Below are 27399 nucleotides of genomic sequence, written 5' to 3'. Positions count from 1 at the left end.
TGTATCATGGGAAAAGGTCGACATCCAAGTCCGCGCAATACGAATATTACCATGCTATTACATAGGAACACGTGACAATATTTTTAATTTGTCAATATAACGGTATTACACGCAAATCGATAGAGAAAAAAATTAATTGTGCACATTTCAAATCACATTATTAAGTATTATTGAGTATCGATTCGCGTGTAACACCGTTAAATTGACAAACTAAAAAATATTGTCATGTGTTCCTATGTAATAGCATGGTAATATTCGTATTGCGCGGACTTGGATGTCGACCTTTTCCCATGATACATCCCGATTATATCGCAAACTGCTGGCGGCGCCTTATTGTGAATAGCTTAGAATTGGGTTAATAACATGCAGGGGTAGGACTATTGTGAAAAATTGTGACATTTTGTTTTGGACCTTGAAATATTCCTTGTTTCCAAAGGTAAAATGTAGCAAATGCTGTAAATCTCGAATTAGATATGATAACCAAGTTAATCCTGCAAAATTATGAAATCAATAAAAACAAATTGTGAAAATTCTCATATTGCCTGTAACTAAAAAATCAAGTGCAGCATTTCTTTCTTTTGATTCACTCATGTGACCTGTCACCACGAAATGAAGATAAAAAAGTTGGTAGTTTTGAAATGCCCTGGCTACTGAGTTGATGTTCCTGTCATGCACCTGTTAAAGCCAGAAGTATGTCTGTATGTCCTTTGTGAATGGTGGCACAATGGGCCATTTACGAAGGACATACTTAATTACTACTGACTTGAACAGGTGCGCGGCAAACAAAAACATCAACTCAGTATCCAGGGCATTTTTAAACTACCAACTTGCGACTTTATACTCGTTTCCCGGTAGTAGGTCACAAAATGTGGATCATATCATGCAATTATTTTGATAAATAACATATATGATATACAATATGCATTTTGTTTCTCATTTCAGCATCGGACAGCAATCGTACTGAGACACCTCCTCCAGATCCCAGCATTGAAGACTTGCGTCGCTGTGCATTGTGTGGCCAATATAGCGATGATGATCCCAACAATGCTGGCAGACTGCTGTATTGTGGTCAGGTAAGGACCTGTTAAAGGCGTTTATGTTATGGGGGTGTTCTGTAGGCTAGGCCTACTGTAGGGGTGTATTGTTTCATTGTTGTTGTGGACATAATAGCATGGACATTATAGTGATGATCATTCCAATAACACTGGTAGACTTAAGTTTGTTCGACTTATAATTAGCAAAATATGTGGTTTTGGTTTCTCTATGTGTCAACAGAGTCCCAGCTCACAATTGTGTAAAATCACATTTAAGCATGCACCAATTATAATATAAGCTGAACAACCTTTAGCTCCAATCCCATTTAAAGAGGCCATCCCACTTATGGTTCAAGTTCATGGTTGAAATTTATCCATTTGTGCATGGGAGCCCTTGTGGCCGAGTGGATAAGGCGCCTGACTCATAATCCATAGGTTGCGAGTTCGAGCCCCGCTCGTGCCAACGTGTTGTGTCCTTGGGCAAGGCACTTTATCCTCATTGCCTACTGGGGGATTGGGTTGGATTGGATGTTTGTAAAGTTGTTTGTTTCAATGTTGCAATATTGGCGCTGATTAAGCTGCTGCCTGCAAATTGCATTGTGTCTCTTTAGGTGTGTTTAATGTACAATTCTAGCAATTTGACCTGTGGGTCACCATTAGAGTTTGAAATAAAACCTTCTAAAACCTATTTTAATTCTATTTGGTCTGTCATCAAAGTAACAGGTGTAAGTCAGTTTCTCGGTGTAATGTGTTGTATTTGTGGCGACTTTTCTGGTCTGATTATTTAACATTTTTGTCCAATTTATTTGATTTTGCCTCCAGAATGATTGGATCCACATCAACTGTGCCTTATGGTCTGCTGAAGTGTTTGAAGAAGTGGATGGTTCATTGATTAATGTACACACAGCTATCTCCAGAGGCTGTAAGATGGTGAGTAAGGCGGCATACCCATCTGGATACAAACACAATTGCAGCATATAGAAGAATCAGATCCAGTATCCCTGACTGAAAAAAAAAAATTCTTTTAGACTTCTCCAATTAAGTCTTCTCTAAAACTATCGCCAAGGAATTACCATAGTGGAATGGTCACTATAATCCTACTTGCAGCATTGATCGATCGATATTGCCCTATTATTAATTATGTCCAGGCATGAGGGCAGTTTTGTTGTCCAAATTAACATGTTTATTTTCGGTCTGTTTTGGGCCTTTTAAGGCCGAATTCACACGCTTAATTTTCAGACAGTTTTCAAAAAAGCCATTCTCATGCATGTATGTTGAGGTAATTACTAAATCCCTTAAACTCTGACATTAGTATTTCACACACCAATTTATTGGGTCGATTCCAGTTCAGTGATTATCTTTGCTCATATAAATATTGTACTAGAAAAGTATGGATATTGAGGATAGTAATGATATTTTGACCACTCGGCCTGAAGGTAACAGATTTTAAGCTTGCGTCTGATCAAAAGCCTCGCCGGTAATAAATGGAAACTGCAACTAAAAATATCAGTAACAAGTATTTTTTCTTGATGCATTACATTTCTCAACATTTAACTTTTTTCTCCCCAACAGAGGTGTGATTATTGCCACAAAACGGGTGCAACCGTCGGCTGCTGTACACCTAACTGCCCTGCCAACTACCATTTCATGTGTGCAAGACAGGTCAATGCACTATTTCAGGAAGACAAGAAAGTATTCTGTGCCAGACATTCCAGGATGGTCAGGAAAAAGGTAATAAATTTACTTGGGAAAATATATGTGACACGATCAAGGGAAATGAGTCGGATGTCACTAATATTGATTTTGAGATATTGGCAAAGAAAGTATTAAAATTCTTTTGTTTTATATTGTTTTCATCGATTGATAAAATTGCCATAACTTCAAAAAAGAAAAGTCGTATCAACATGGGGTTTCCAGTTTCTGAAAGCTCTCAATGTCCTTTTTAGAAACATGTAAAACTCATTTTCGACCAGGGTTGACATGTGACTCATTCCCCTTGATCATGTCACATATTGGGAAACAAGTAATCAGATTTTAAGGAGAATAGATTATTGTACTCCAAAAAGCTGTAACTGACCCACAGTAGCTTAGCGTGAGTCATTCGATCGGGGGCACAGAACATGATTGAGCGAGCACCGAGCATGATTAGGGTTCATCTGCCATTTTTCCACAATTTGTACTGGGATTTTTTAAATGTTCACTTCCATTGGGGAAATGTGCATATATATGATACTATGCCACTGCTGACCCATCACATTATCGTTTTATTCTTGTAAATTGAAAAGAAAAGTAAAAAAAACAAAACCTCAAAAGAAATAGTTTTAAAATAAACAGTTTAAAGTTGATATTATCGGTTTGCTAATTGTAACCACACTGGGAATGAGAATTTCAAATGTGGTTACCTGAATGGGTGACTCCTTCTATACCCCTAGTATATGGGAGATTAATGTCATGTCTACCATTGATGGTTTCAACTAGAATAGCCCAATTGGAGGTTTTGCTATATGAACTATACACCAGGCACAAAAAGAAACTCGTCACTTATAGTCATCCTTGCTGTTCAACAACCTGATAATTTTGGATTATTCTGAAATATACATTTTGTTGATTGGACTTTGCCTTTCTCATTTGACACCCTATTCGTGAAAATCGAGCAAGAATTGGCCAAGATATGCGCCTCCAAACCCTCAAACCCTAAAATCAAAAGTTGCAATTTTAAGGATTCAATTGTGCCTGTTACACTGTGTGCTTTATTGATTGGCCCGTGGTGCTTGTGTGCAATACAACGGTGCGTTCCCATTGAAAATAATTGAAATTGCAGCTTTTGATTTTGGGGTTTGACGGTTTGGAAACGCATATCTTGGTCAAATCTTGTTCGATGTTCACGAACAGGGTGTCAAATGAGAAAGCAACGTCCAATTAACAAAATGTATATTTCAGAATAATCCAAAATTATTAGGTTGTTGAACAGCAAGGATGACTATAAGTGACGAGTTTCTTTTTGTGCCTGGTGTATATACAGAAGTGTGCCTGCAACCAAAAGAAAACTTAATTAAAACCAAATTGGTGACTAATTTCAAATATTATTTTATTCCTTTGCATGTGGGTGGGTATTTGCTTTGAAATATTTGGAATTATTATTCATACTTTGTGTTTGTTGATTACTTTCCAGCTTGTTGATAATGACATGTTTGCCGTCCTCCGCCGTGTTTGTGTGAGTTTTGAAAGCATGAAGATGAACAGACAATTCATTAATGGTGTCCAGGTCAACAGGATCAACTTCATGGTGGGGTCATTGACCCTGGATAGCCTAGGTCGTCTTGGCCCTCTATCAGGAACCAAGGATACACTGTTTCCAATAGAATACAAGTAAGTATATTCTTTGTTTTGAAGACTTACTCTTTATTTACTTGTGAGAGCATTTAAGGGGGAACATTTTGTGCAAGTCCAATACTTTGAGTGAATTGCCAAAGTGTACTATTAGTCCAGTCAATCTAAACAACTAGTGGTGTCACCCACCGCTATCACCCACCACTAATTGCAACAGAATTGTTTTCACTTTTATACATTTAAGAGATGTCCCCTGAACATCATACCAAATATATACTAAAATATACTTGGTGGAAAGGTAGTTTTGGCAGGAAAAGGTCATACAGGGGTCAAATTTCAAAATTGCTTTAATCTTTATAAAAACTATACCAAAGCATTCCTCTAGCCTTAAAGATCCAGAAAAAGTATAGTTTGTCATATCTGTGATGTACCATTCTCAAGTTATAAGCAAAAAGGTCAAAGGTCAAATTTTGGGCTCCACATGAGTCAACTTCGAAAAAATGCTCCGATCTGCTTTAAAATGGTCTCAATGTGTTCGTACTTTAAAACACTCCAAAATAAGAATAGTTTGCCGTATCTTGGATGTTTTTTTACCTAGGTAGCAGGATAAAAGAGGTCCCCGACCTAGTTTTCGATGTTACGCATTTAATTAAACAACCTAAACAGTGCAAATATTCTTTAAATGACTGCAAGCCGAACAATTTGAGTCCATTTTGGTTAAAATCAGACAATTTTTAGTTTTTTGACCTCTGTTGAACCCAACATTTGACCTTTGACCTTACATCACAGATATGGCAAACTATATTTTTTCTGAATCCTCATGACTAGAGGAATAATTTGGTATAGTTTTTCAAATGATTGGAGCAATTTTGAAATTTGGCCCCTGTATGACCTTTTCCCGCCAAAAACTACCTTTCCACCCAGTTTATTTAGTATACTTTTTGTATGCTGTTCAGGGGACATCTCTGACATTCATAGCAGTGAAAAAAATTCTGTTGCAATTAGTGGTGAGTCAAAACCGACTTTGACTGGACTATATATCACTAACCTCACTTTGGTAGAACACATTTAAAAGAAGAAAAATACTAGACATTGGATAGTGAATTCAGAGCATGCTTGCATTGAAGCAATATCCTGAGATTTGATGAGAATACTGCCCTGAATAGTTTTTCTAAATTCTGATTTTCACATGATTGTATTAAATGTACTAACATCTAAAATACCACAATGTTGTTTTGGGGTAATTTTCTATTTAATTTTTTGTTTGGAACTTGGGATTTAATTCAGCCAATCGTCCAATCATATTCACAATAGATACATGGAATGAATTGAAATAGTGATGTATAAAATATCTTATTGTTTCAGAAATCTTACAATATTGCTTAAAGAGGAAGCCCCGCTTGGCCAGTTCACCACAGAAGAACTGACTTACACCTGTTACTTTGATGACAGACAGAACAGAATTCACATGGATAAATTTTAACCTTAACTAATTCCCTATGGAACTTAACCAAAAGCAGGGCTACATCTTTAAGTTTAATTTTGATTTATGATCAAATGTGTTTAGTAGCAAAGCAATTAGAAACTGCATCATATTTTGAGCATGTTTCTTGCCACAAAATCCAAATTGGTTTGTTCATTGTGCAACACCAAATACCAGCCACCATATTAGACTATGTGCAATTTAAGAAGCGGGTCAAATTTTACTTAAATTATTTTACTTTTTATTCTTGTTCGCCAGGATCCAGAGGGTATTTTGGAGTACACAGGATCCACGACGACGATGCGTCTACACGGTACGCATTACAGAATTCAAACCGGACAAAATCGCAAATCCGCGCATCATTGAAGAAACCAACCTGACAACGGCACATGACCCAACGTATGACCCGGCTCAGTTCAAAAAGTTGCGCATGCTTCGCGAACTGCAAGATCCTTTGAGCAGTAGCTTTTCATCAACTAGAAAGCGAAAACGGACTTCTAGTGAAGATAAGCTAAGTCTTTCTTGGCCTCGTCAGAAATCAGCTGGGTTGTCGGAAAAGACGTTGAAACATCTACCTCAGAGTGTTGTCAGAGAAATGAGTACACCATCTCCGAGCACAACATCACCGAGTCCAGTATTAGATGACGAGGGTGATTTGACGGACAACTTGAGTCTAATGGTGGCGAGTCTGAACGATGCTGCTGCACAATCACACGGTGCTGACTCCATGGAAACAACCTTTGACATTGCAAGTGGCGATATCAACCAGGAGGATGCAGATAATATTGAGATCAATATTGAATTGGACGATTCGTTCAACGATTCGTTAGAATCTGTCGAAAAGTTGATTGGGGAAGCGTTATCAGAGGAACAGTCGCTAGATCAAGTGGTGATGTTTATGGAGAACTTGCCTGATGGGATAAGTGATGAGGGTGACTTGGGAGTTGAGCTTGTGGATACGGAAAATAAAGAGGTAGGAACAGATGGTGAGAAATCTGCTGTGGAAGAGTCTTCAACGGAGAGTCGGGAAATTGTTGAAAGCATTGACAATGGCAAGGGTAAAGAAGCCGATCCTGGCATGCCTGGTAACGATGATCTTGAGTCTAAAGATGAAGATATCAACAAAGCTGCCGAGATTGATTCAAGTACAGAGAAATCTGCCGTGGAGGAGTCTTCAACGGAGAGTCGGGAAATTGTTGAAAGCATTGACAATGGCCAGGGTAAAGAAGCCGATCCTGGCATGCCTGGTAACGATGATCTTGAGTCTAAAGATGAAGATATTGACAAAGCTGCCGAGATTGATTCAAGTACAGAGAAATCTGCCGTGGAGGAGTCTTCAACGGAGAGTCGGGAAATTGTTGAAAGCATTGACAACGGCAAGGGTAAAGAAGCCGATCCTGGCATGCCTGGTAACGATGATCTTGAGTCTAAAGATGAAGATATTGACAAAGCTGGTGTGAGTGGTTCTAGTACAGGGCAACAAAAGGAGGAATTAGTAGCAGCAAATGATCAAGCTGACGATACCAACCTGGAGCATAAGCTTGAAGATGCTGAAGCTACTGATTTGGAACATGATGATCTGAGCACCAAAGAGCAGGTAGAAGATCAAAGTCAGGAGACGGAGGATGTAGAATTGGTTGCAGAGTCGAAAAGTGTAGAATCTGTGAGTGAACCTCAACCTCTTGCAGTAGTCGATGAATCAGAACCATCAGCTGAAGGTGACCGTAGTGTGCCAGCTGCCAAAGATGTTGGTGAAGGTTTAGTTGGAAACGAAGCAAGTAGTTTATCTCAGGGAGAGAAAGAGGAATGTGCAATACTGGTGGTGGGAGATGAAAAGGAGAAAACTCAGGATGATCTTGGTAGTCCTGAAGCAAAGAAAGTTGTTCAGGAAAGTGATGTTGATGAAGTGTGTGCTAAAGATTCAGGTAGTGACAATGACAATGTGGTTACAGTGGATATAATGAATGAAGGCAAGCAGGAAGAGGCTGATATGTCACAAGTGGTGGATGACCATAAGCAGGAAGACACTAGTATGCCACAAATGGTAGATGATCAACAGAAAGAATCGGAACAAGGTGAATGCTTACAACTTCCAGATGGTGCTTCAAGTCAAGCTACATCAGATGAATCACAGCATCAAGATGTCCAACCTTTGAAGTCAAATCCAGAGGATGTTGGAGATGTTGCTGAAGATGAAATAGAATCAACAGGACGAGAGGAAACTAAGGATGATAGTCACAGTGAACCTAAAATGGAAGACACCCTTAATAAGGATTTGAATGTTGACAGCCATATATCTGATTACACTACCTGTACCAGGAATGGACTTTACAAATGCAAGTGAAACTAGTGAGCCTGAAATACCTCCTGGTATTGATACAGGTGAAACTGGCGAGCCTGAAATACCTCCTGGTATTGATACAGATGAAACTGGTGAGCCTGAAATACCTCCTGGTATTGATACTGGAGAAAATAGCGAGCTTGAAATACCTCCTGGTATTGATACAGATGAAACTAGAGAGTCTGAAATACCTCCTGGTAGTGATACAGGTGGAATTAGCGAGCTTGAAATACCTCCTTGTATTGATACAGGAGAAAATAGCGAGTCTGGAATACCTCCTGGCTTTGACGCAGGTGAAACTAGCTCTGATGGTGAATTTCATCTTACACTATCAAGCTCCGATGATGATGATGATGTTGTTGACCTAACGAATAACACCAAACTTGCGACAGGTGTAAGTGATGACCCTAAGTTATCTGCAAGTGATGGTTCACTAAAAACCAGTGAGGCTGACATTGGAGGAGGCAAAGATGTTTCAGCTCAAGAGGAAGAATCAATCGTATCACCATCTGATAAAGCTGAAAGTGATCTTGTGAAAGGCTCTCCAGAAGCAGCATCCAGTGATATTTTGCTGGATGGGGAATCTGAAGATGTCAGCAAGGCAACTTCAAGTCAAGAAGATCTTACTGGTGAAAATGGTGGCTCTAGATTACCTCCCAGTGATGCTCCAGAAATGGACACCTCTAAGACTGATGCTGGAGAAAGCAAAGATGTTCCAGCTGAAGAGAAAGAATTGCATGCATCACTTTCAGGATCACCTGCAGGTGATCTTGTTGATGGCACAACTGCATCATCATCCAGTAATACTTTACCAGGTGGAGAGTCTGAAGATCTTGATGAAGCAACTTCTGCTCAGAAAGATGAAGCAGTCGTAGTATCCAAGGAGGTATCTTCCGATCATGGCATGCTTGATGAAGAGGTGGACGGGAAAGTGGAAAAGGCAAGTGTAGCTCAAGAAGAGTCAACATCTGAGACAGGTGCAGATGAACAGGTTGTAGATTTGACAACAGATTCATCAGAAGTGGACTTGCCTAAGACAACTATTGACGGAGATGAAGCAGCAGATGTCGGACTTAAGGCAGATGAATCAAGTATTGTACCAAAAGATATTCTTGATGTTGAGGAGAAAGAAAGTGATGAAAATTGGACACCATCTGCTGATGTTGTGAGTATGCCTCAAAAAGAAGACACTGCTGTGGATAATGCTGAAGATAGGATCCTTGTAAAATTGGAAACGGCAAAGAAGTCTGGTCCCGAATCCATGGAAATCATCAAAGTGCCTGATGAATCAGAACATTCGATCAATAAAGATATGGAGGCATCGGAAGTGCCTGTAACTGTAAACAGATTTGAAAGAGGTATGAACATCTTTGACATATTTAAGTCAACAAAAGGTGAGAGTGGAAAGAAAGACAGTCTTCATGATACAGAAGAAACAAACGAAGTGGGCACTATTCACCAGGAACAGAAACAAGTTGAAGAGAATGTCCAGAAAGTGAAGTCGTCATCAACTCCAGGAGACAAGGAAATGGATACCATTACGAACCATGACGATGGAATTACTGAGGTACTGGAGAATGATAAGATTCAAAAGATTGCTGATGAGGACATGCTGATTCAAAGAGACAATGGTCCGGATAGAAGTGTGAAAACATTGCCACAGGAATCTGCGCAGTCATCGGACGAAAGTTTCCAAACACCACCGTCATCTCCATCACAGGTGATTGTCTCAGTGACAAAGACACCCATTGTTGTCTTGCATGATCTAAGATGTCAGTCTTCAAGTGGGGATTTAACAAATGATGCATCTGTGAATCTTGAAGATCAAATGGAAGATCTCCCCAACGTTGAAGAAGATAAAGTACCAGCAGATGAAGTTAGGGAGGATGAGGACAGTGATGGGGATTCCATTGTGGAGGTTGATGTGGTATCCGACTGCGAGGTATTCTCCGATTCCAGCGATCAAGGACCATCTGGGATGTTAGCCAATATTCTTGAAGAGGTTCTGCCTAAACAAATCAAAAGCAGAGAAGACAATGTAAACATGCAAGAGAACGAAGAACCTGTTACTGAGACAATAGAAGATAACGACGTAAGACTGGATTCTGTTGCAAATACCAGCATTCCAAGCAAGGTAGATGAGTCGTGTAATGATGAAACAAGTCTGCAACATCAATTTGGTTCGTCAGAAGCAAATGTGACGCTACAAAATACCACCGCTCAAGAGAACGTTCATCCCAGCAATGAAAGCATGCTTGGTAACAGGGAAGAAGTTGAACAATCGGTGCAGGATGCTTTGGCGTCAAAGACTCTAGATAGTGATGAAGCGAGGGGTGACGGTGAGAAGGAAGGCAAAGCTGATGAAGAAAGTGATGACGATGATGTGATTGAAATACTGGATGATGAAGAGGAGGTTGGAGATGACAGGATTCCTGGTGCTGGTGAGATGAGTAAGAAAGAGACGGCAATTGCAAATAAATCAGCGGCACCAGAAGCTGGGAAAGAATTGCAGAGTGAAGAGAGAAATGTGTTTAATATTATACCATCAAGAAATGCTGCTACAGTTGAAAAGACAAGTGTTTCATCTGATTCGTCATCACAGGCTAAGAAAGATCCACGGTGCATCTCCCCAAATTGGAAGAATGCCCTGAGAGAATTTATCAAGAAATCTGTAGAAGTTCAGCTGGCAAGAGGTAAAGAGCCAGAGGAGAAAGCAGATGAACGAAAAAGACACGAAAGCGAACCAGCATTGAAGGTGACACCTGGTGTGGAAAGTCTTGCGAATGCCGAGGGTGATGAGAAGACGTCCAATTTGGCAGCAGGAGAAACACAGTCTGGCAATCATCCCAAGAAGCAGTACAGAAGACAGAGTGAGAGCTTGACTGATTTTGATGATTTTGTGCCAGAATCCAACCTTGACGTGATCGATATCAGTCAACCAGGACGGAAGAAATACCCGATGAGAAGCACCGCGAGACGACTGCTTAGAATAGCCGAAACAGGTGATGATGATGATGCACATGATGACGAATGTACGAAGACTGAAGGAGATTTGGATAAAAACGATGAGAAGAAAGCTGGACGAGAAATCAGGTCAAGAACGCCAAGTGGTGCTTCATCTGCAACCAGTGGAAATAGTGATGTCAAAGTGACTCCAGATAGATCTTCAGGACGCAAAGGCAAAGCTCCCCGTCCAAAAAAAACTGGGGGGAGTGCGAAGGAATCTGTAATTCGCGCTGCACAATTTGTAGAGGAAAACAAGGACCAGATATTAGAGGATGCTTCTGTTGAAGGTGGGCCTCGTAGAAGCGGAAGGAATACCAAAGAAATCACACCGAAGAGAGGGCTCGGAAGACCGCGGAAGAACTCTGTGGATAGTTCCATGTGTATCAAAGGTAAAGAGGAACCTGTCGATGAGGTGGAGGATACTCAAGATGTTGCTAAAGAGGTCAAAGAAATCACACCGAAGAGATCGCTCGGAAGACAGCGTAAGAACTCTGTGGATAGTTCCGTGTGTAGCGAAGATAAAGAGGAACCTGTCAATGAGGTGACTGATACTCAAGAAGTTGCAAAAGAGGTCAGTGAAATCACACATGTCAACACAGAAGCTCATGGAAGATCAAGAATACCAGATACCATCAATAAAGTAGAACCGAAGAGAGGGCGCGGAAGACCGAGGAAGAACTCTGTGGATAGATCTGTGTGTAGTGGAAGTAAAGAGAAACCTGTCAATGAGGCGAAGGATACCGGTAGGAAATTAAGAGATAGAACACAGAAAGTCCAGGTGGACGATACTGGTAGGAAACTAAGAGATAGAACACCGAAGATCCAGGCGGAAGATGACTGGGACGTTTCATGTGATGATATCGGTGAGGAGGAGAAGATGACGAGACGAAACAGCAGCAGAAGGACAATGGAAAGAATGGAAATTGATTTTGAGGAAAGACTCGTATCAGCATCCGGTAGGACTCTGAAGCCAAAGATCCAAACGGATTTCATTCAAGTTGATGATGATGTACAGACTGATGAGGATGACTTCATGTTGGCCGATGATCCGCCACCAAAACCTAGAGAACGAACAAGGAAAACAAAGAGAGTCGGATCTATGAGTTGGAAGAAAGATAAAACCGTTGTTGACCCAGATTGGTCTCCTGAGATGGGAAACGATTCGGCTGCTCCTAAAAAGTCGCACAGAAAGGCGGTAAAATCTCTGGAGAGGATACAAATATCTGGAGAAACGTTGACAGGCAATGTGAGGTCTTGTGAAGGAGGAGAGTACAAGGACTCAGCTTTATATAAGAAAGATAAAACTGTTGGTGACCCAGATTGGTCTCCAGAGACAGGAAACGATTTGGCAGCTTCTGAAAAGTCACACAGAAAGTCGGCAAAATCTTCGGAGACGATACATGTATCTGCAGAAATGACAACAGGGAATATGAAGTCTAGTGTAGCGGAAGCAGGATACAAAGACTCGGCTTTATATAAGAAAACCTTGGAGGACTTGACCATCTTGGCTTTGAGAAGACGCAAACAGCTCTCTTCCAACACAAAGGAGAACAGCGCATTTGAAGAGACGACGACTGCGGATAAGAAAGACGTAACAGAGACGGTGGTTAAGACAGTGATTTTGGATAAGAAAGAAGTAAAAAAGACCTGTGGACAAAAGTTAAGTGATAGTCTTCCTCTACTAAGTGAAAATTATGTAGAGAAAGAATCCTCAAAGGAGGAAATAAGTCCTGCAGAAGAACTATTCAGTGCAATAATTGATACCAATATAAGAGAAATAGAGGATGATGTTTCGTCTCAAGACTCTGTTGATACATGGCCATGCGAATCTGTTGCTTCCAATCTTAGTGATAGGTCTGAAGATGCTGTCGTAGAAAGTGGCAGTGCAGCTCCTCTAGACTTATCCATTCCTAAGAAGGATGGGGTTGAAGTTTGTAGTCCTGTAACATCACCTAATCCAAAAGCAAGTACTAGTGAACCGGAAGTTGTTAATCCAGACATGGTGACACCAAAGAAAGCGGTGTGCGTAGCACCGCAGCAAACCTCACCGATTCTGCGGTCCTGTTTAACGACCAGCGAGAAACGCAGCAGTCCAGGGGTCATTGAGATCAGAGATGATCGACAGAGTTCTGAGAACACTTCGGAGACTAAATTAGACCAGGTGTTTATTCCGATGTTATCGCCTAAATCACCCAAATTGCCAGCGCCTCAGTTGCCAGTTCAGCGTGTACTGAGTCCGACGCAGATGCCCAAGATGGCACCTCTTCCGAGATCGCCGATAGTAAGCCCAACTCATCCCTTGCCACCCCCACAATATTACACCATTGTACAACCTGCCTCGAAAGAACAATTCTCTCAACCTGGAGGAACGGAATCCTCAGCGTTCGGTCCAACAAGAGTGCGTGGTCGCATAAGAATGCGCGGCGGAGGGCGGCAACCGATGGTGTTGACACCTCGTGCGCCGTACCAATGCCAAACGAGACTCAACCGGCCGCCAACGATACAAGTTATACCAACGATATCTCCTCTACACCAAATGCAAAGTATACAGAACAAGATTCTTGTGCAGAAAGATGTCATGAATGACGCCAGATTGGTCGTGAGTGGAAATTCGCTGCAACCCATCCATCGCATGTTGACGCCTCAGGCGATTAATAGTCCTGTACAAATGTACACCACAGGTGCGACGCAGCAAAGTTTGCCAACGGTTCTCGGTCGTGGCTCATATCTGATCAACAACAATCAAACATCAGCAGCACCAATACGTCACTCAGGGCCATTCCAAATCAATGCAACCACAACACATCAGAGGTTGATTAATCAGCCATCAGTAGGACAGCCAATGCGTGGGGTGTTACAACAAACACCAGTTGCAGCTCCCATGCAACAGCAGGTATCCTCTCCAGACGTTGAAATCATCGGTGGGCACCAACCTGGTATTGTCCAAGTGCGTCCGCAACAAATGCAGGTAGCCAACGCACAACCCAAATACATTACCGTTCAGGTTTCCACACCACAGCCTGTTCATCTACAGCAGCAGCGCCCTCAACCATTTGTCGTCAGTACTGTCGGTGGGATGGTAATTCCGCAAGCATCTACGGTGGGCCACATTGCAAATGTGTCGGCGAGTAATTTGCTCCCTACCAATGCACAGTTAATTGCCAGTGGGATATTGCCAAGCCAGGGAGCGACCAATCATTCACCAGTTAGTAGTGTGGCACCTATTCCACCCACCGCACCCACAGCGATAGATCGTCAGCATTACGTGTCCATCTTACGCCACTCCTTAAACTCAATGCGCTCCAAGAGCCCAAACAAGGCGTTAATCCAAGGGACAACCAACCAGATAGCTACCTCAATCGCAGCAACCCTAGGTGTTCTACCACCGCTTCAAGCAACTGTCGCGCAAGCCATCCCTGTCCGGACTACGTATTCTTCACCGGTTACGCCCAAATCAAACATGTACGTAAAGTCTTCAAGGGCTGGCATGAATCCACTCGCAACTAACATGCTGAATTCACTTGCCCAGCAACATTTGACCACTGTGGGGCATACAAGACCAAGAATTTTATCTCCTAACAGTGCGCAGCCTGCAGTAAATAAAGATGGACTTTATGGGCATATATATGTATCGGGTGCGGCAGGGAAGCCACTTGCCCAAGTACGATCAGGACCAGCTCCAGGTCAAGGTATCGCAGCAATGTCCTATCCGAACTTGGCTAAACACATTGCAAATCAGAATGAAGCTCGAGAAACTAACGCATTAAGTGTCAAGCAAAAGACATCTCCGCAAGATAAAGAAAAACTTTACGGTGCAAAGAAGCGCAAGACTGCTCACATCGGAGGTTCAGTCTGGTTTGACGAACGCGGATTCTTGCACGGAGCAATTGATCAACTAACGGGGGATGAACTTCTGGAAATCACCAGGACGGGACAGGTACCACCTAGATCCTCACATGTGCGGCAGAAAACGCCATCGTCCTTGCCCAAGGCTCGTACCAAAGTGCCGACTTTCGGACCAAGCAAAGATTTAGATAGAGTGGTGGTAGGTGGTGGAGAAGATGGACATGGTAACCAAAATGAAGATGGAAGAATTGTACCACATCCAACTGGTAAGATTTAGTATTATTCTTTTTATTACATAATCTTTCTTTATAGGCAGGGTAGCCTACTAGCCTTCAATGCTAGGGCACCAATATCCAACCATTGGGCTATTTTAGTTGAAATCTATAAACCAGTATGGAAGACAACCTTAATCTCCCACACAAGGAGTGTGAATTTCAAATTGAGTTAACCTGAATGGGTGACTGCATTTAAGTCTATACTCCATGTGTGAGAGATTATGGTCATGTCTTACATATAGGGGGTTAATGGATTTCAACTGTAGAGGTCGCTTATTACCGTTTATACGTATAGTATTTGGTTGCTTACAAATAATAAGAATAGATGTATTACAGCGGCAACAACGCCCTGCAGGCTACTTTGTTGTACTCTCTGGCTGACGACAGCCCCAAAATACAAATTAGACGATATTTTTGTCAAACGACTGAATTTGCAAGAATTTACTTATGCACACAATCATGATGTTGTCATAGTTTTCTGATGGTATAAAAATTTCTGATGGTATAAAAATATTAACTTTTCGGGAGTAAGTTGGGGGATGAGGCTTTAACCCCATGAGCACTACCTGCTGATTGGACAAAATGAATATTATGTCCAATTTTGAACCAATCAATGAAGGTATTAATAAGATCATCTGCAAATGCAAGTTTGACCATAAATAGTTTAAAGCGTAGTCATAATTGGCAATTGAAATGAGCATTTCAAGTTATCAATCAATCAGAAATGCTGTTAGATGACTAGTGTCCAGGGAGTTAAGTGGTGCAATAAATCTCTTCTATTCAATTTTAATTTCCAACAGCCCCTAATTTGAGAACACACATCGTCCCCAAACGAAGGCACGACAAGTGGGCAGCCCCTGTATTATCACTATCAACAAACGTCCCAGAGCCATCCACCATCGCAGATTTAGAATCGACGGAACAATCCATGGTGCAATCGGATCTCGACCAGGACGAGAAGATGTCATTACCGCCGGAAGAGGAAGAAGAGGATGATTCGCCATCAATACTGCTTCAGATAATGGAAGCAGAGAGTAAAAAGCCAAAAGTGGATGACAAGAAAGACAATGAACCTCATCTGGTATTTGAGGTGACAAGCGATGATGGTTTCAGCGCTAAGGGTACGACTATGGATGAAGCTTGGGGCAAAGTTATCAGCAAGGTGGAGGAGAGGAGGAGTGACACGAGGATGACCGATTTGTCTTTTGCCGGTGAGTAACGTTAAGCAGAAAGAAGTTTAGTAGTGACAACATTTGCAGAGGGAGGGCTTCAATACTCAACTGTCGGTCGACCGCTAGCTCCTTCTGGTCAACTTCCAGTCGACTGCTAGCTGCCTTGTTCAGCCAGGGTGCCGGTGGATGACTGGCAGTTAGGGTATGAAGCCATCCATTACAAGTTTCTTTTGTGTCCCTGTTTGTGTATCATGAAGGTAAGATACCAGCTTGATGTGGTGTGGGGGGAGCTGTGTATTTATTAAATGCAGTATCTAAAAGTAAATAACATAAGTCAAGATTTAGTGTTATAGTTTTTGTTATAATATTTTGCAGTAAACCTTTGACGAGCGCGTACTACCGTGATGTTGGAAAGTTGGAGATAACAACGTGTATGGCGCAAAGTTCATTCATAAATTTCCACTCGTCAATCAACAGCAGATCGCCTCAGCAGCCAATCAGTGACGAGTGCGTTCCAAAGAAGTAAATACACGATGCTCTGTTAAAATACGCTCTCGGCAAAGGTTTACTGCAAAATATTATAGGGTGCAGAGGTGTATGCCAGTGTTTGTAATTATCACCTGAAGCAGAGCTGAGGACCATATTTATAAGCAATATTTGAAGCAAAAAGTATGTTAATTAACTGATGGATGTGTACAATGTTTTATTATAGGCATCAACCCACTGAAGATCCTAGGTGTGAACCACGCCGCGTTGGTGTTCTTGATAGAGCAGCTATATGGAGCCAAGAACTGTCAGGATTATAAATTCAAATACCATCAGTACTATGATGCAGAGCTAGATGAGGTAAGCTTAAAAGTAGAATAATATTAATAACACCGTCATGTAAAATATCGTCATGTAGCGCTGCCCAAGCTTAACCATTTTCAACAAACAAATGCTAAAACGGTGGAAAACCTTCCAAAATATTACTAATACGGGTACTCTCGAACATCAGAACTGAACTTAGCCAGACACTTTGGCTAAAAAATACCCTGCGCCATCCCCGACCAGGACCAATGGGAAAACACACCAAAATCGACCCAAATGGTGCCAACCATGACAAAGACCAACAGGAAAATGCACTGGAATCTACCCAAATTGGCAGAGATTTGAATTGTGCCAAAATTGGCACAGATTGAAAGGAAGGTGATCTGATATATTTGGAAAATCAAATTCTTTAAAACTTATGTATAATATAAAGTGTCATCCCTCTCAAGCACTCATGGAAAAAGAACATGTAAATGTTTTTTGTAAATGTGACTAATTCCTAATGGAATTACCAACATTTATACAGCGTGATGATATTGGTAGTCTACAGTGTTTTTATTAATGATAATCATCATGATCGCGTGTAATATATTGATTTCAAGTGAAAGGCCCTATTTTTCTCATAAACATATTGAAATTAAAAGTTCCAACTCAGTCTATTTCTGAAGATATCATCAAAAAACTGCCTAATTCGGCAGATTTTGATGATTTCTTCGGAAATATACCGATTTGGAACGCCAAATTTCAATATGTTTATGAGAAAAATATGATCTTTCATCTGATACCAAAATCAGTATTTTGATGAGGTAAAGTGGGGGATGAGATTGTCAATCAGGTTACCCACCTTGAATCCGAGACTCATCATTCGTCTTTTATACAGATTAAAAAGAAAAGAAAAAGAGATTGGATGCATAGTCAAGTCACTGTATTGTAAGCACCAGGAGAATTTGCAACGCGCAAAAAAATGCTAAAATTCACGAATTTTGGGTATAATCGCAAATTTTAGGTTCGGCCATGAATTTTAAGTTTCCACAAAATTGAAAGAATGCATGGTGATCTGCAAAAAAAGTATAGAAAATAGACCATAGGACTTAAATTATAATGGATTCAAATCTGCGCCACCTAATTTAATTTAAAAAACTGCAGATTTGAACTTTTTTGGGAAAATGCACACATTTTGGGAATATAAATCGTGAAAATTGTGAATTTTCTAAAATTGGTGCGCGAAATTTGCTCTCAAAAAGTCACACATTTTTCCGGTGCTTACTGTATTTTCACAATTACAGGGGCTTCAAACAACTTAATGTTATTTGTCATTTGACCCTTAAAAAATATGATCAATAAGTTTGATCTGCCAAAAAGTTGCAATTACTGTAATTTTTGAGAGCAATTATTAAAATTTGTTTTACATTTTCCAACAGGTGCTAGAAATCAATGAAAGTGGTGCATGCAAAACTGAGCCATTCAAACAACGCAACTACTATGATATGTTCAATTTCCTTGCATCAAAACATAGAAAGCGCCCTCAACCAACCGATGCAGATGAGCAGGAGGAAACCATGTACAAGTCTGCTAGGTAAGCTTATTTTGATGTATGTGGTGTAAGAATGTGTGATCAGACAGAGAAGTAATTTGGCTGTTGTTTGCATAAGTGCAATGGGCTATTCTAGTTGAAATCCATACACCCCCTATGGAAGACATGACCTTAATTTCAGGGGTGTAGATTTCAACTGGAATAGCCTATTCAGGTAACCCCATTTAAAATTCACATTCCCTGTGTGGAAGATACAGGTCGTGTGTTCCATACGGGGTGTATGGATTTATTTATGAAACCCCATTTAAAATTCACACTCCCTGTGTGGAAGATTAAGGTTATGTCTTCCATGGGGGGTGTATGTATTTCAACTGAAATAGCCCATTTGATTACTGTAAGTAACAGTGAAAAAAGCACTTCTATCATCCATTTGGCTTCCTATAGACAGTAGTGTCTGCACAAGCAAAGGCTGTGTGCCAATGTAGCGCAGTCACTTATAAGTGGAAATTTCAATTGAATGAACACAGCTTGGCATATTGTGACGATTTTTTGCGTACACTGTGTGATGTACTCCAGCATGTACGACTGTGTGTGCATTATGCGGAAGTGAATCCAATTATGCCAACGCACTTGGTTAGTGTTGTATCCATAATCCAAGGTCGTGTTTCACATTGCAGTTTGAAATAAGCGAAATATGATCGCGGTTGGATGAATACAGCTGTGGTGAAAGCTTTGTTCATTCAATTGAAATTCTCAGTATAGTTGCATGGCGTGCTACCTATACACCGCCTTTGATTGCGTGTGTATCACACATGGACACTGCTTTCTCTAGGAAGCCAAACGAACTAAATACTGCTTGTCGCGCCAAGTTTGGAGTGAGACCACTGCATATGTTATGCATCACCTTGGTCTGGGGCGGACATTTTAAAAATGAATTTAGAAGAGCAGCAACGACATCACTTGCATTACATTCCAGATGTTAAATCTACATCATATGCAAAATTTGAGGAAATTCGCACGAGTCCGTTTTATTTTAGGGCTATTTGTCTATAACTGATCTTTACATGTAGCCCAATGGAGAGAGTGCCCGTTGAGGGCGCTATAACCCCCATTTTAGGAACAAAAAATGTGATTTAAAAAAACGGACTCGTGCAAATTATCTAAAATTGTCAGAGTATGTAGTATGAACATGTAGAAATATAATCAAGTAGTTGCCCTACCTGCTCTTCTCCGAAAAAATAAAAAGTCCTTTACCTCGGTGATAATGAAACCTAGGTGTATGTTGCGTAGGCTTGAAACATGGGCACCGTTCTCAGAATCACAGCATAATATGCTCACATGTAAAGGCAGCACAATTGGAACATGCTCTCAGATACAGAGATGTATTTTGATGTCACTACCAATCTTGAGGTGACAAGCAGTATAGTATATTTTTACATTAACACTGTCTTTGTGTCTGCAAAGTGATCAGTTTATATCAACCTGTGTTATTTCATTACGTAGACGTGCAACCAGTATATCGGATCTTCCAATGGCTATGCGATTCAGACATCTCAAGGAAACTGCAAAGGAAGCTGTGGGCGTCTACAGGTATGTCAGATTGTTAACATTTCATTGTGTTACATTAGGATGAATCTCTGAATGGTTTCAGTGATCATTGATGCAATGATGTTATTTTTTTTTTGCCAAAGACAATGTGGGCCGGCTAATGCCTACCTGAAATGTGCCACAAAATCTTTGCCACCCCCACCCCATTTACACATCCCACATTTGCGGAACCCAAATTTCGAACCTGATGTCATCTAGGTGCAGCAACTTCCAGCAAGCAGGACATTTTCGATAAATACCAACCATGACTGCATGACCTGCTCCTCTGATGAGGAATGGAAAATCCTAGGCTATATTTATTATTATATAAGTTAAAATGGATTTTACATTGTTGGCATTGGGACCATTGCATTCATTGTGACATTTCTCCTAACTCCAACTGTCTCAGCCAAAATTGTTGCAATATTTGTATTTCAAATCCCCCCCTCCCACTTTCCCCGTTCAATGTTCAACAGGTTGATTGAGTTACGCCACATAGAGACAACAAACATAGCTTGGGGAGTGTTGTTGCAGTAGGTAGAAAAGTGCTTAGATTTACATCAACAAAAGCACAAGTTTTGGATATAAATTACAGCAGAAATGCGGTTTAAAAACAGTCCAATTTTCACGCAAGTGTTTCAAATTTTCAATTACTTTTGACCGGGATTGTAGATCTATATGAAGTAGTAAACTTTAATTACCGGTATTTCAGAGAAAATAGAAATTGCATGTGCGTGAAAATTGAATGAGAAATATCATATCTTTGATCTGTGGACAAACTTGCTTTGTTATCAACACATAAACTACATAAGGACTCAGGTTTCAAGATACAGTCCAACCTCTATGTTTTCCTAAAAGACATATATTTTTTAGGTACTGGACCGTGAAGACTATAAACGCTGTTTTCCCCTCTTTTAGAATAGCGACACTGATCAATTTCTTAAGCAGACTGCTTTAGATATTCATTAACAATCTTAATTAATAAAAAAATAGACTTGTCAATCTTGCATGTGCAGAGTTACAAGCCTATATTTAATACCTGGCACAAAATTTTCACGCCACTTGCCAAACATTAGGTGTTTTTTAGTGTTTATTTTCTGATTCATGATATGAAAACACTGCCGATTGAGATGGTAAGCCTTTAGGGACATATTTGTGGCAGTGTTGAATCATTAGCAAAATAAATGTCAAAACTAAATTTTTGAAAATGTTCCTCTGCACAGATCTCGTATCCATGGACGTGGCTTGTTCTGCAAGCGTACTATCGATGCAGGCGAGATGATTATTGAATACACAGGGACAGTCATCAGGTCAATTCTCACTGACAAGAGGGAGAAATACTATGAAAGCAAGGTAAGACTAGTAGGTCAAAGGTCATGTTAATTGAGATCACAGGTTTCGATTTGCAAGACTTAGTATTATATTGTTGAGGTACTATCGATGCTGGCGAAATGATTACTGAATACAACAGGACAGAAATGTCCAAATCATTCCTCAAATACAATTGTAATGCTATTAGGTCATTGCGGTCTAAATGTGGCATAAAAAGGGCCAAAGGATGATGCATATTACAGCTTCTGGCCAATTCTGTCCCAATATTTCAAGTCCCCGGTTAGTACACCTCTGGAAAGAAAGGTCAAAAGTAATGTTCATTGAGGTCTCGTTTTGCATGGCTTACTTTTATAAATAGTGTAGAAATGCTGAGGAGATGTTACTACGTCCATGGGAACTTTAAAAGGTGGGCTTACTGCAAATTTCCATGTCAAAAGAAATACCATAAAAGCGAGGTAATATTGGTTCAAAAAACACACCCAACAATCGAATCAAGCAGGTGCAAATTTGCACTCATCACTGATAAAGCTGCCAAATGCTGCGCTCGAAAGTCATCTGGAAGAAGTGCACAGGCGCAGTAATTTTTAACCGAATTGCACCTGACCAAATCATACACTGGTCCACAAATGAGATTGCAAAATATTTATAGAAAGAAAATTCGGGGATTTGTGTTGCATATTTCTAGGCTATTCCATTTGAAATCGATACACCCCCTGTGGAAGACACGATCTTAATCTCCCACATAGGTAGTGTGAATTTCAAATGTGAGTTACCTGAATGGGTGCTTCCATTTGAAGTATAAACCCCAGTGTGGGAGATTAAGGTAATGTCTTCCATACTGTATGGATATCAAATGTGAAATAGCCCGTTCATTATACTAACATTACCACAATACCTGTGATAACCGTTTATTTCCTCTTGTTTTGCAGGGTATTGGCTGCTACATGTTCCGCATTGATGACTATGATGTGATAGATGCCACCATGCATGGAAGTGCTGCTAGGTTTATCAACCATTCTTGTGAGGTGAGTTGCGTTTTTTGCATATGAGCGTGTAAATGCATGCATGTCCGCCTTTCCAACGGTTTCAGCCTGAACTCTTAACCTTGATAAATCCAAGACAAAAGGAGCCTCCACTTCAGTAGGGACAGACAACACATAGGCCACCTCCATCATCCCAAATCACCCCTAAGGAGTTAAGGATATGGAAATTTTGATCTGTGATGTAGCTTATTGTATTTTAAGTCCATCCACGGGGTGTCGACTGCTGACAACTAGTTTCAAATATTTTTTTTTCAATTCAAAAATTTCAGAAATGTAAATTTTCATGATAATATTTGGATTTAGCATGAAAAATGCATTAAAATGGGTACCAACAAGCCTAGTATTGGTTCAGTGGTTCTTGAGATAGCTCTTGATATTTTGAGAAAATATCACATCACTTGGCCTTTTGTTTTTGAAGCCCATGGCCAGCACGCAGAACATCAAGATCTCATATGGCACGGAGGTCTACTGTGGAATATTAGTAACCGTGTTCAGCATTTGCGTTTTGGCAAATAAATAAAAGTGATTGGATCGCATGTATCGTTTATATTAATGAGGTTATGAATAATTTTCAATTCATTCATCCACAGCCCAACTGTTTCTCCAGGGTCATCCAAGTAGGAACATCCAAGCACATTGTCATCTTTGCCTTTCGAAAGATTTATACCGGCGAGGAGCTGACGTACGACTACAAGTTCCCCATTGAAGAGGATAAGATTCCGTGTAACTGTCAGGCGCCAAGATGTCGCAAATACCTCAACTAGATAACCATTGAGAAGGAGGCACAGCTGTTTAGGAACTCCCCCTGTTACATTATAGTCTTTGCCAATCACAAGATCGATCACTATGGACCACAATAGCCTCATTCCAATTGTATAGTTCAATAACCTCAATTAAACAATCATTGCGCAAAATTTGACCTGAAGTTGAAGGGTATGAGTTTTTGTACCCAAATTTTCATTTGGTCATTCAATCAATATACAAATGTATTGGGGTTAAAGAACTGTGCCCTGATAGGGCGCATGTTGTGGATCCTAGTGTATGCTGACAAGGACCTCATGTGTGACTACCAGTACAAGTTCCCCATTGATGATGGTAATGTTTCATGTAAGAGTCAAGCTCCAAGATGCTGCAAATACCTTGAATAGATCACATGTTGCATTTGGGTGTCAAAATAATACCTCACTGAACATCGTTGGAGTAGGATTGAGAGAAGTATTTGGTGTAATTGCAAAAATTGACGAAAATTGATCAAATTTTACTGTTTCTGTGATTCCTCTGTACATCCTGTGATTTCTTTGTACATCCTATCATTGAAGAAACCTTGGAGTTTTGTCTCAAACAAAGGATATTTTAGCAAGTTCATTTCTGAGTTGTAAATTGTACTGACTTTCAGTTTCAGTCTTATGCATTTGATTTATCCCACAAATGCATAGAAGCAGCATTCTGTGTATATTATTAACGTGTCCGTCAGCACAAAAAAAAAGTTTTTTAAGCGGAATATTTATCCAAACCTTAAACCAAATGTTGATTAAAACAAATCATCAAATGCCTAAGACTGATCAAAACTGTGATAGAAACATTGGGTTATTCCTAATGAAATCCATACACCCCCAATGGAAGACATGCCCCCAATCTCACACACCCATTTGAAATGTACAATACCTATGTGGAAGATTAAGGGCATGTCTTCCATAGAGGGAGTATGGACTTCAACTGGAATAGCCTGTTAGGTACTATGAAAGTGGTTAATTTTTGTGTGTTTAATGTTTGCACTTCCACATTTATTTACAAACAGGCTTTTTATAGCTTCAAGCTATTGACATAGACCTATACAATGGAAAGAATATTTTTGCACCATATTAATTGTCTAGTACCTTGAAAGTACACAAAACGAGTAGTAAAAATTAAAGTATCACAAAAAATACCACTTTAATAGTATATTGTCCAAATTGAGAACCATTTTGTACTTGTTTTTATATAAAAACCAAAGTGTGCTTTCATAGAAAGATGAACATATTTATGACAAAGTATGCAAATATTGATGAAAGAGAGTATGGTATGTAATACAACTTTTTAAATAATTATTATGTTAAATATCTGGTATTTGTAGAATGCAGCTATAACTTATATTTTCCCCTAAAAAGCAATAAGTGTATTCAGTCATAGATTTGAATGTTTGATACATCTCGAGTTTGGAAGTGATGTCAGTGCATGGTTGCGCTGCAATTGTGGTGTGACCCCCAAGGGGCACTCAAGTTGAATTTTGGTCGGAACTATGGAAACTAAGAACAGATTTTGGACAAAATAGGGGCTTGAACTGAAATTTTAACATTTTTAAGGCGGCCAGTAAACTAAAATTGAGCAAATTATAGCTTGTGGAGCTAAAAAAATTACGAATTTGTCAAAATTTGAGCTAAATTTGTCAGAGTTTGAGGCTCAAAGAAGTGGAGCATGTTCCAAATGTGGGTCTTAAAGAACTGCTGGAGAGCCTGAAAAAGTGACCATGGCATTTACCGCCACACATACCTGTACCACCTTTACATGTACGTGCCCCCTCTGGGTACAAACCGCACTTGTATTGTATGTATTCATCTATCAATCAGTGGGATTAGGCTAGCGGGAGTGGTGTGATACTGTCTGCGATCAGCGAAATATGCACCTGTTTCACTTGCCAAATTAATCCTGATACTAGTTTTGTTTACCAATAATGCATAAAATTGCACTTGTAAAACCAGATGTATACATTGTTTCAAATAATTTACAGATTTTTCAGGGAACAAATTCCTCATACATAGTTTCTGTTGTGATATGATCAGTTGGGATATTCCTGTTAAAAGCCATACACCCCCAATAGAAGATGTGGCGTTAATCTTTCACACAAGGAGTGCGAATTTCAAATAGGGTTTATACCCGATTGGGCAACTCCATTTGATATCTACAGCCCCTGTCTGGGAGATCAAGGTTATGTCTTCCATAGGGGGTAGTCCATTCATTCATCATGGCCTGTACCATTCAAATTAAGTCACATAGCATTGATTAAGTTGACACAATATTGGGCTATCAAGTTGAAATCCATACACCCCCTGTAGAAGACATGACCTTAGTCTGTCACACAGGGGGGGTGTAGATTTCAAATGAAGTCACCCATTCAGGTAACCCCTTTTGAAATTCACACTCCCTTTGTGGAAGATTAACGTCATGTCTTCCATAGGGCGTGTATGGATTGCAACTGGAATATGTTTGTCATATGTAAACCTGTTACTACAAGACCGGTATCATGTCAGCAGACCTCATTTTGATATCAAGGCGTGTAAATGATGCAACCTATTACCCAAAGTCTTCCACATAATCGGTGTTACATTGTAAATATAAATTTATACTTTAATGTGACACAGAAATATTCCAAAGATTAGTCCAGTTTTCGACTCGGCCACGCACTGTATTGTACGCATGTGATAGAGATTATTGTTTAATATTTAGGGTACAAATAAATGAAGTACTTATCATAAAGATTATTATAGGGTACAAGTTGGGATGATATCTTACACTTCCCACAATGCATTTCTTCCATGTACTGATTGGGTATTCAATGCAGCATGGGTTGATCAGGCCTGAAAAAGTGGGGCACAGTGACATCGCCCCGATATCGTCATGGTAGAAATCGTCATGGTAGGTTAAATCCACCGCCACGCATATCCATTTTATATCGACCTGTTTAATTGTTTTGTGTCGCATAAGAGCCGAAGGACGTCTGACTAAGGCTACTGACAATAGCCCCGATTAGCCCAGTTACTGTCCTCGCTGTGTGTTAGTCAAGCATGGTACACCATATGTCATATGGTTTTAGACTACCTTAACGATTGGCCTATACACTGCGCTATATAATTCGGCACATATAAATCAAAATTATTGTCAGTTTTTGACTCAAGACGCAAGCTAGTATCTCAAAGCGCAAGCAAGCGACTATCATATCTGTTAAAAATATATATTCAAGTGCAAGGAACCACATCTGGTTTCTTTATATGAAATCATTTACGGGATATATTCATCATTTTCAAACCCGGTATCCAAAGATAATTCGTCTGAATATCAATCGTGCATAGCACATCCACGTGTATCGATCCCGTGTATTCATTTCAGTGTCCCTTGCTGTATAGTGTAATTATTAACCAGGCGATGTCGGTGTGTGGGGAACTCAGGAATCTCATTCCCAGGTAATCTGGAGGGAAATTATGCTTTTTTGGATAAAGAAATACATAAGAAAATTGGTGGGAATTCCTGATATGTTGAAGGGAAGTTTGTCTACATTCTTGTCACTGTCTACCCATGTTGCACTGAATAGCATATCAGTACAGGGAAGAAATGCATTGTGGGTAGTGTAAGGTGTCTTCTTGTGGGGTACAGGTAAATGTAGTAATTATCATAAATAAAGCTTTTTAATTTACACAGTACTAAAAAAACGTTTTGCATAAATTGTGGACATGTTTAACCCCTGAGCACTACCTGCCGATCTAACATTGCCTGATTTGTCAATTACATAATATCTTCACTTTAATCACCAATCAGAATGGAGGTTTGCAAAATAACTCACCCCAATTTTTTT

At 40.1% G+C, this 27399-nt stretch overlaps 2 protein-coding genes across 2 annotated transcripts in view; both read left to right on the top strand.

The window, feature by feature from the left end:
* Positions 1–7233, top strand: part of LOC140169286 (uncharacterized) — a 69766-nt gene extending 62533 nt beyond the window's left edge. Inside the window, exons 20-25 of the mRNA XM_072192542.1 lie at positions 943–1073; positions 1857–1964; positions 2607–2765; positions 4207–4403; positions 6106–7193; positions 7229–7233. Of these exons, the coding sequence (XP_072048643.1) occupies positions 943–1073; positions 1857–1964; positions 2607–2765; positions 4207–4403; positions 6106–7193; positions 7229–7233 (1688 nt within the window). The remainder of the gene's footprint in view (positions 1–942; positions 1074–1856; positions 1965–2606; positions 2766–4206; positions 4404–6105; positions 7194–7228) is intronic.
* A 16-nt stretch (positions 7234–7249) lies between these two features.
* LOC140169285 (uncharacterized) lies at positions 7250–21801 on the top strand. Its single transcript, XM_072192541.1, has 7 exons — positions 7250–8087; positions 8167–15306; positions 16116–16526; positions 17200–17333; positions 18719–18873; positions 20335–20421; positions 21642–21801. Exons 1-7 carry the CDS (start codon positions 7250–7252, stop codon positions 21799–21801), a joined length of 8925 nt encoding a protein of 2974 aa, XP_072048642.1.
* Positions 21802–27399: the final 5598 nt, after the last annotated feature.

Source organism: Amphiura filiformis, chromosome 14 (assembly GCF_039555335.1).
Source record: "Amphiura filiformis chromosome 14, Afil_fr2py, whole genome shotgun sequence".
In the NCBI taxonomy this organism is placed as follows: domain Eukaryota; kingdom Metazoa; phylum Echinodermata; class Ophiuroidea; order Amphilepidida; family Amphiuridae; genus Amphiura; species Amphiura filiformis.
This window is presented reverse-complemented; position numbering and strand designations above follow the sequence as displayed.

Coding starts and splice junctions, on each gene's coding strand:
- LOC140169285 (XM_072192541.1), top strand. CDS start 7,250: ATGCCTGGTAACGATGATCTTGAGTCTAAAGATGAAGATATTGACAAA. Junction 8,088..8,166: donor AACTAAGGATGATAGTCACA/GTGAACCTAAAA, acceptor TACCTGTACCAG/GAATGGACTTTACAAATGCA. Junction 18,874..20,334: donor ACCATGTACAAGTCTGCTAG/GTAAGCTTATTT, acceptor TTCATTACGTAG/ACGTGCAACCAGTATATCGG.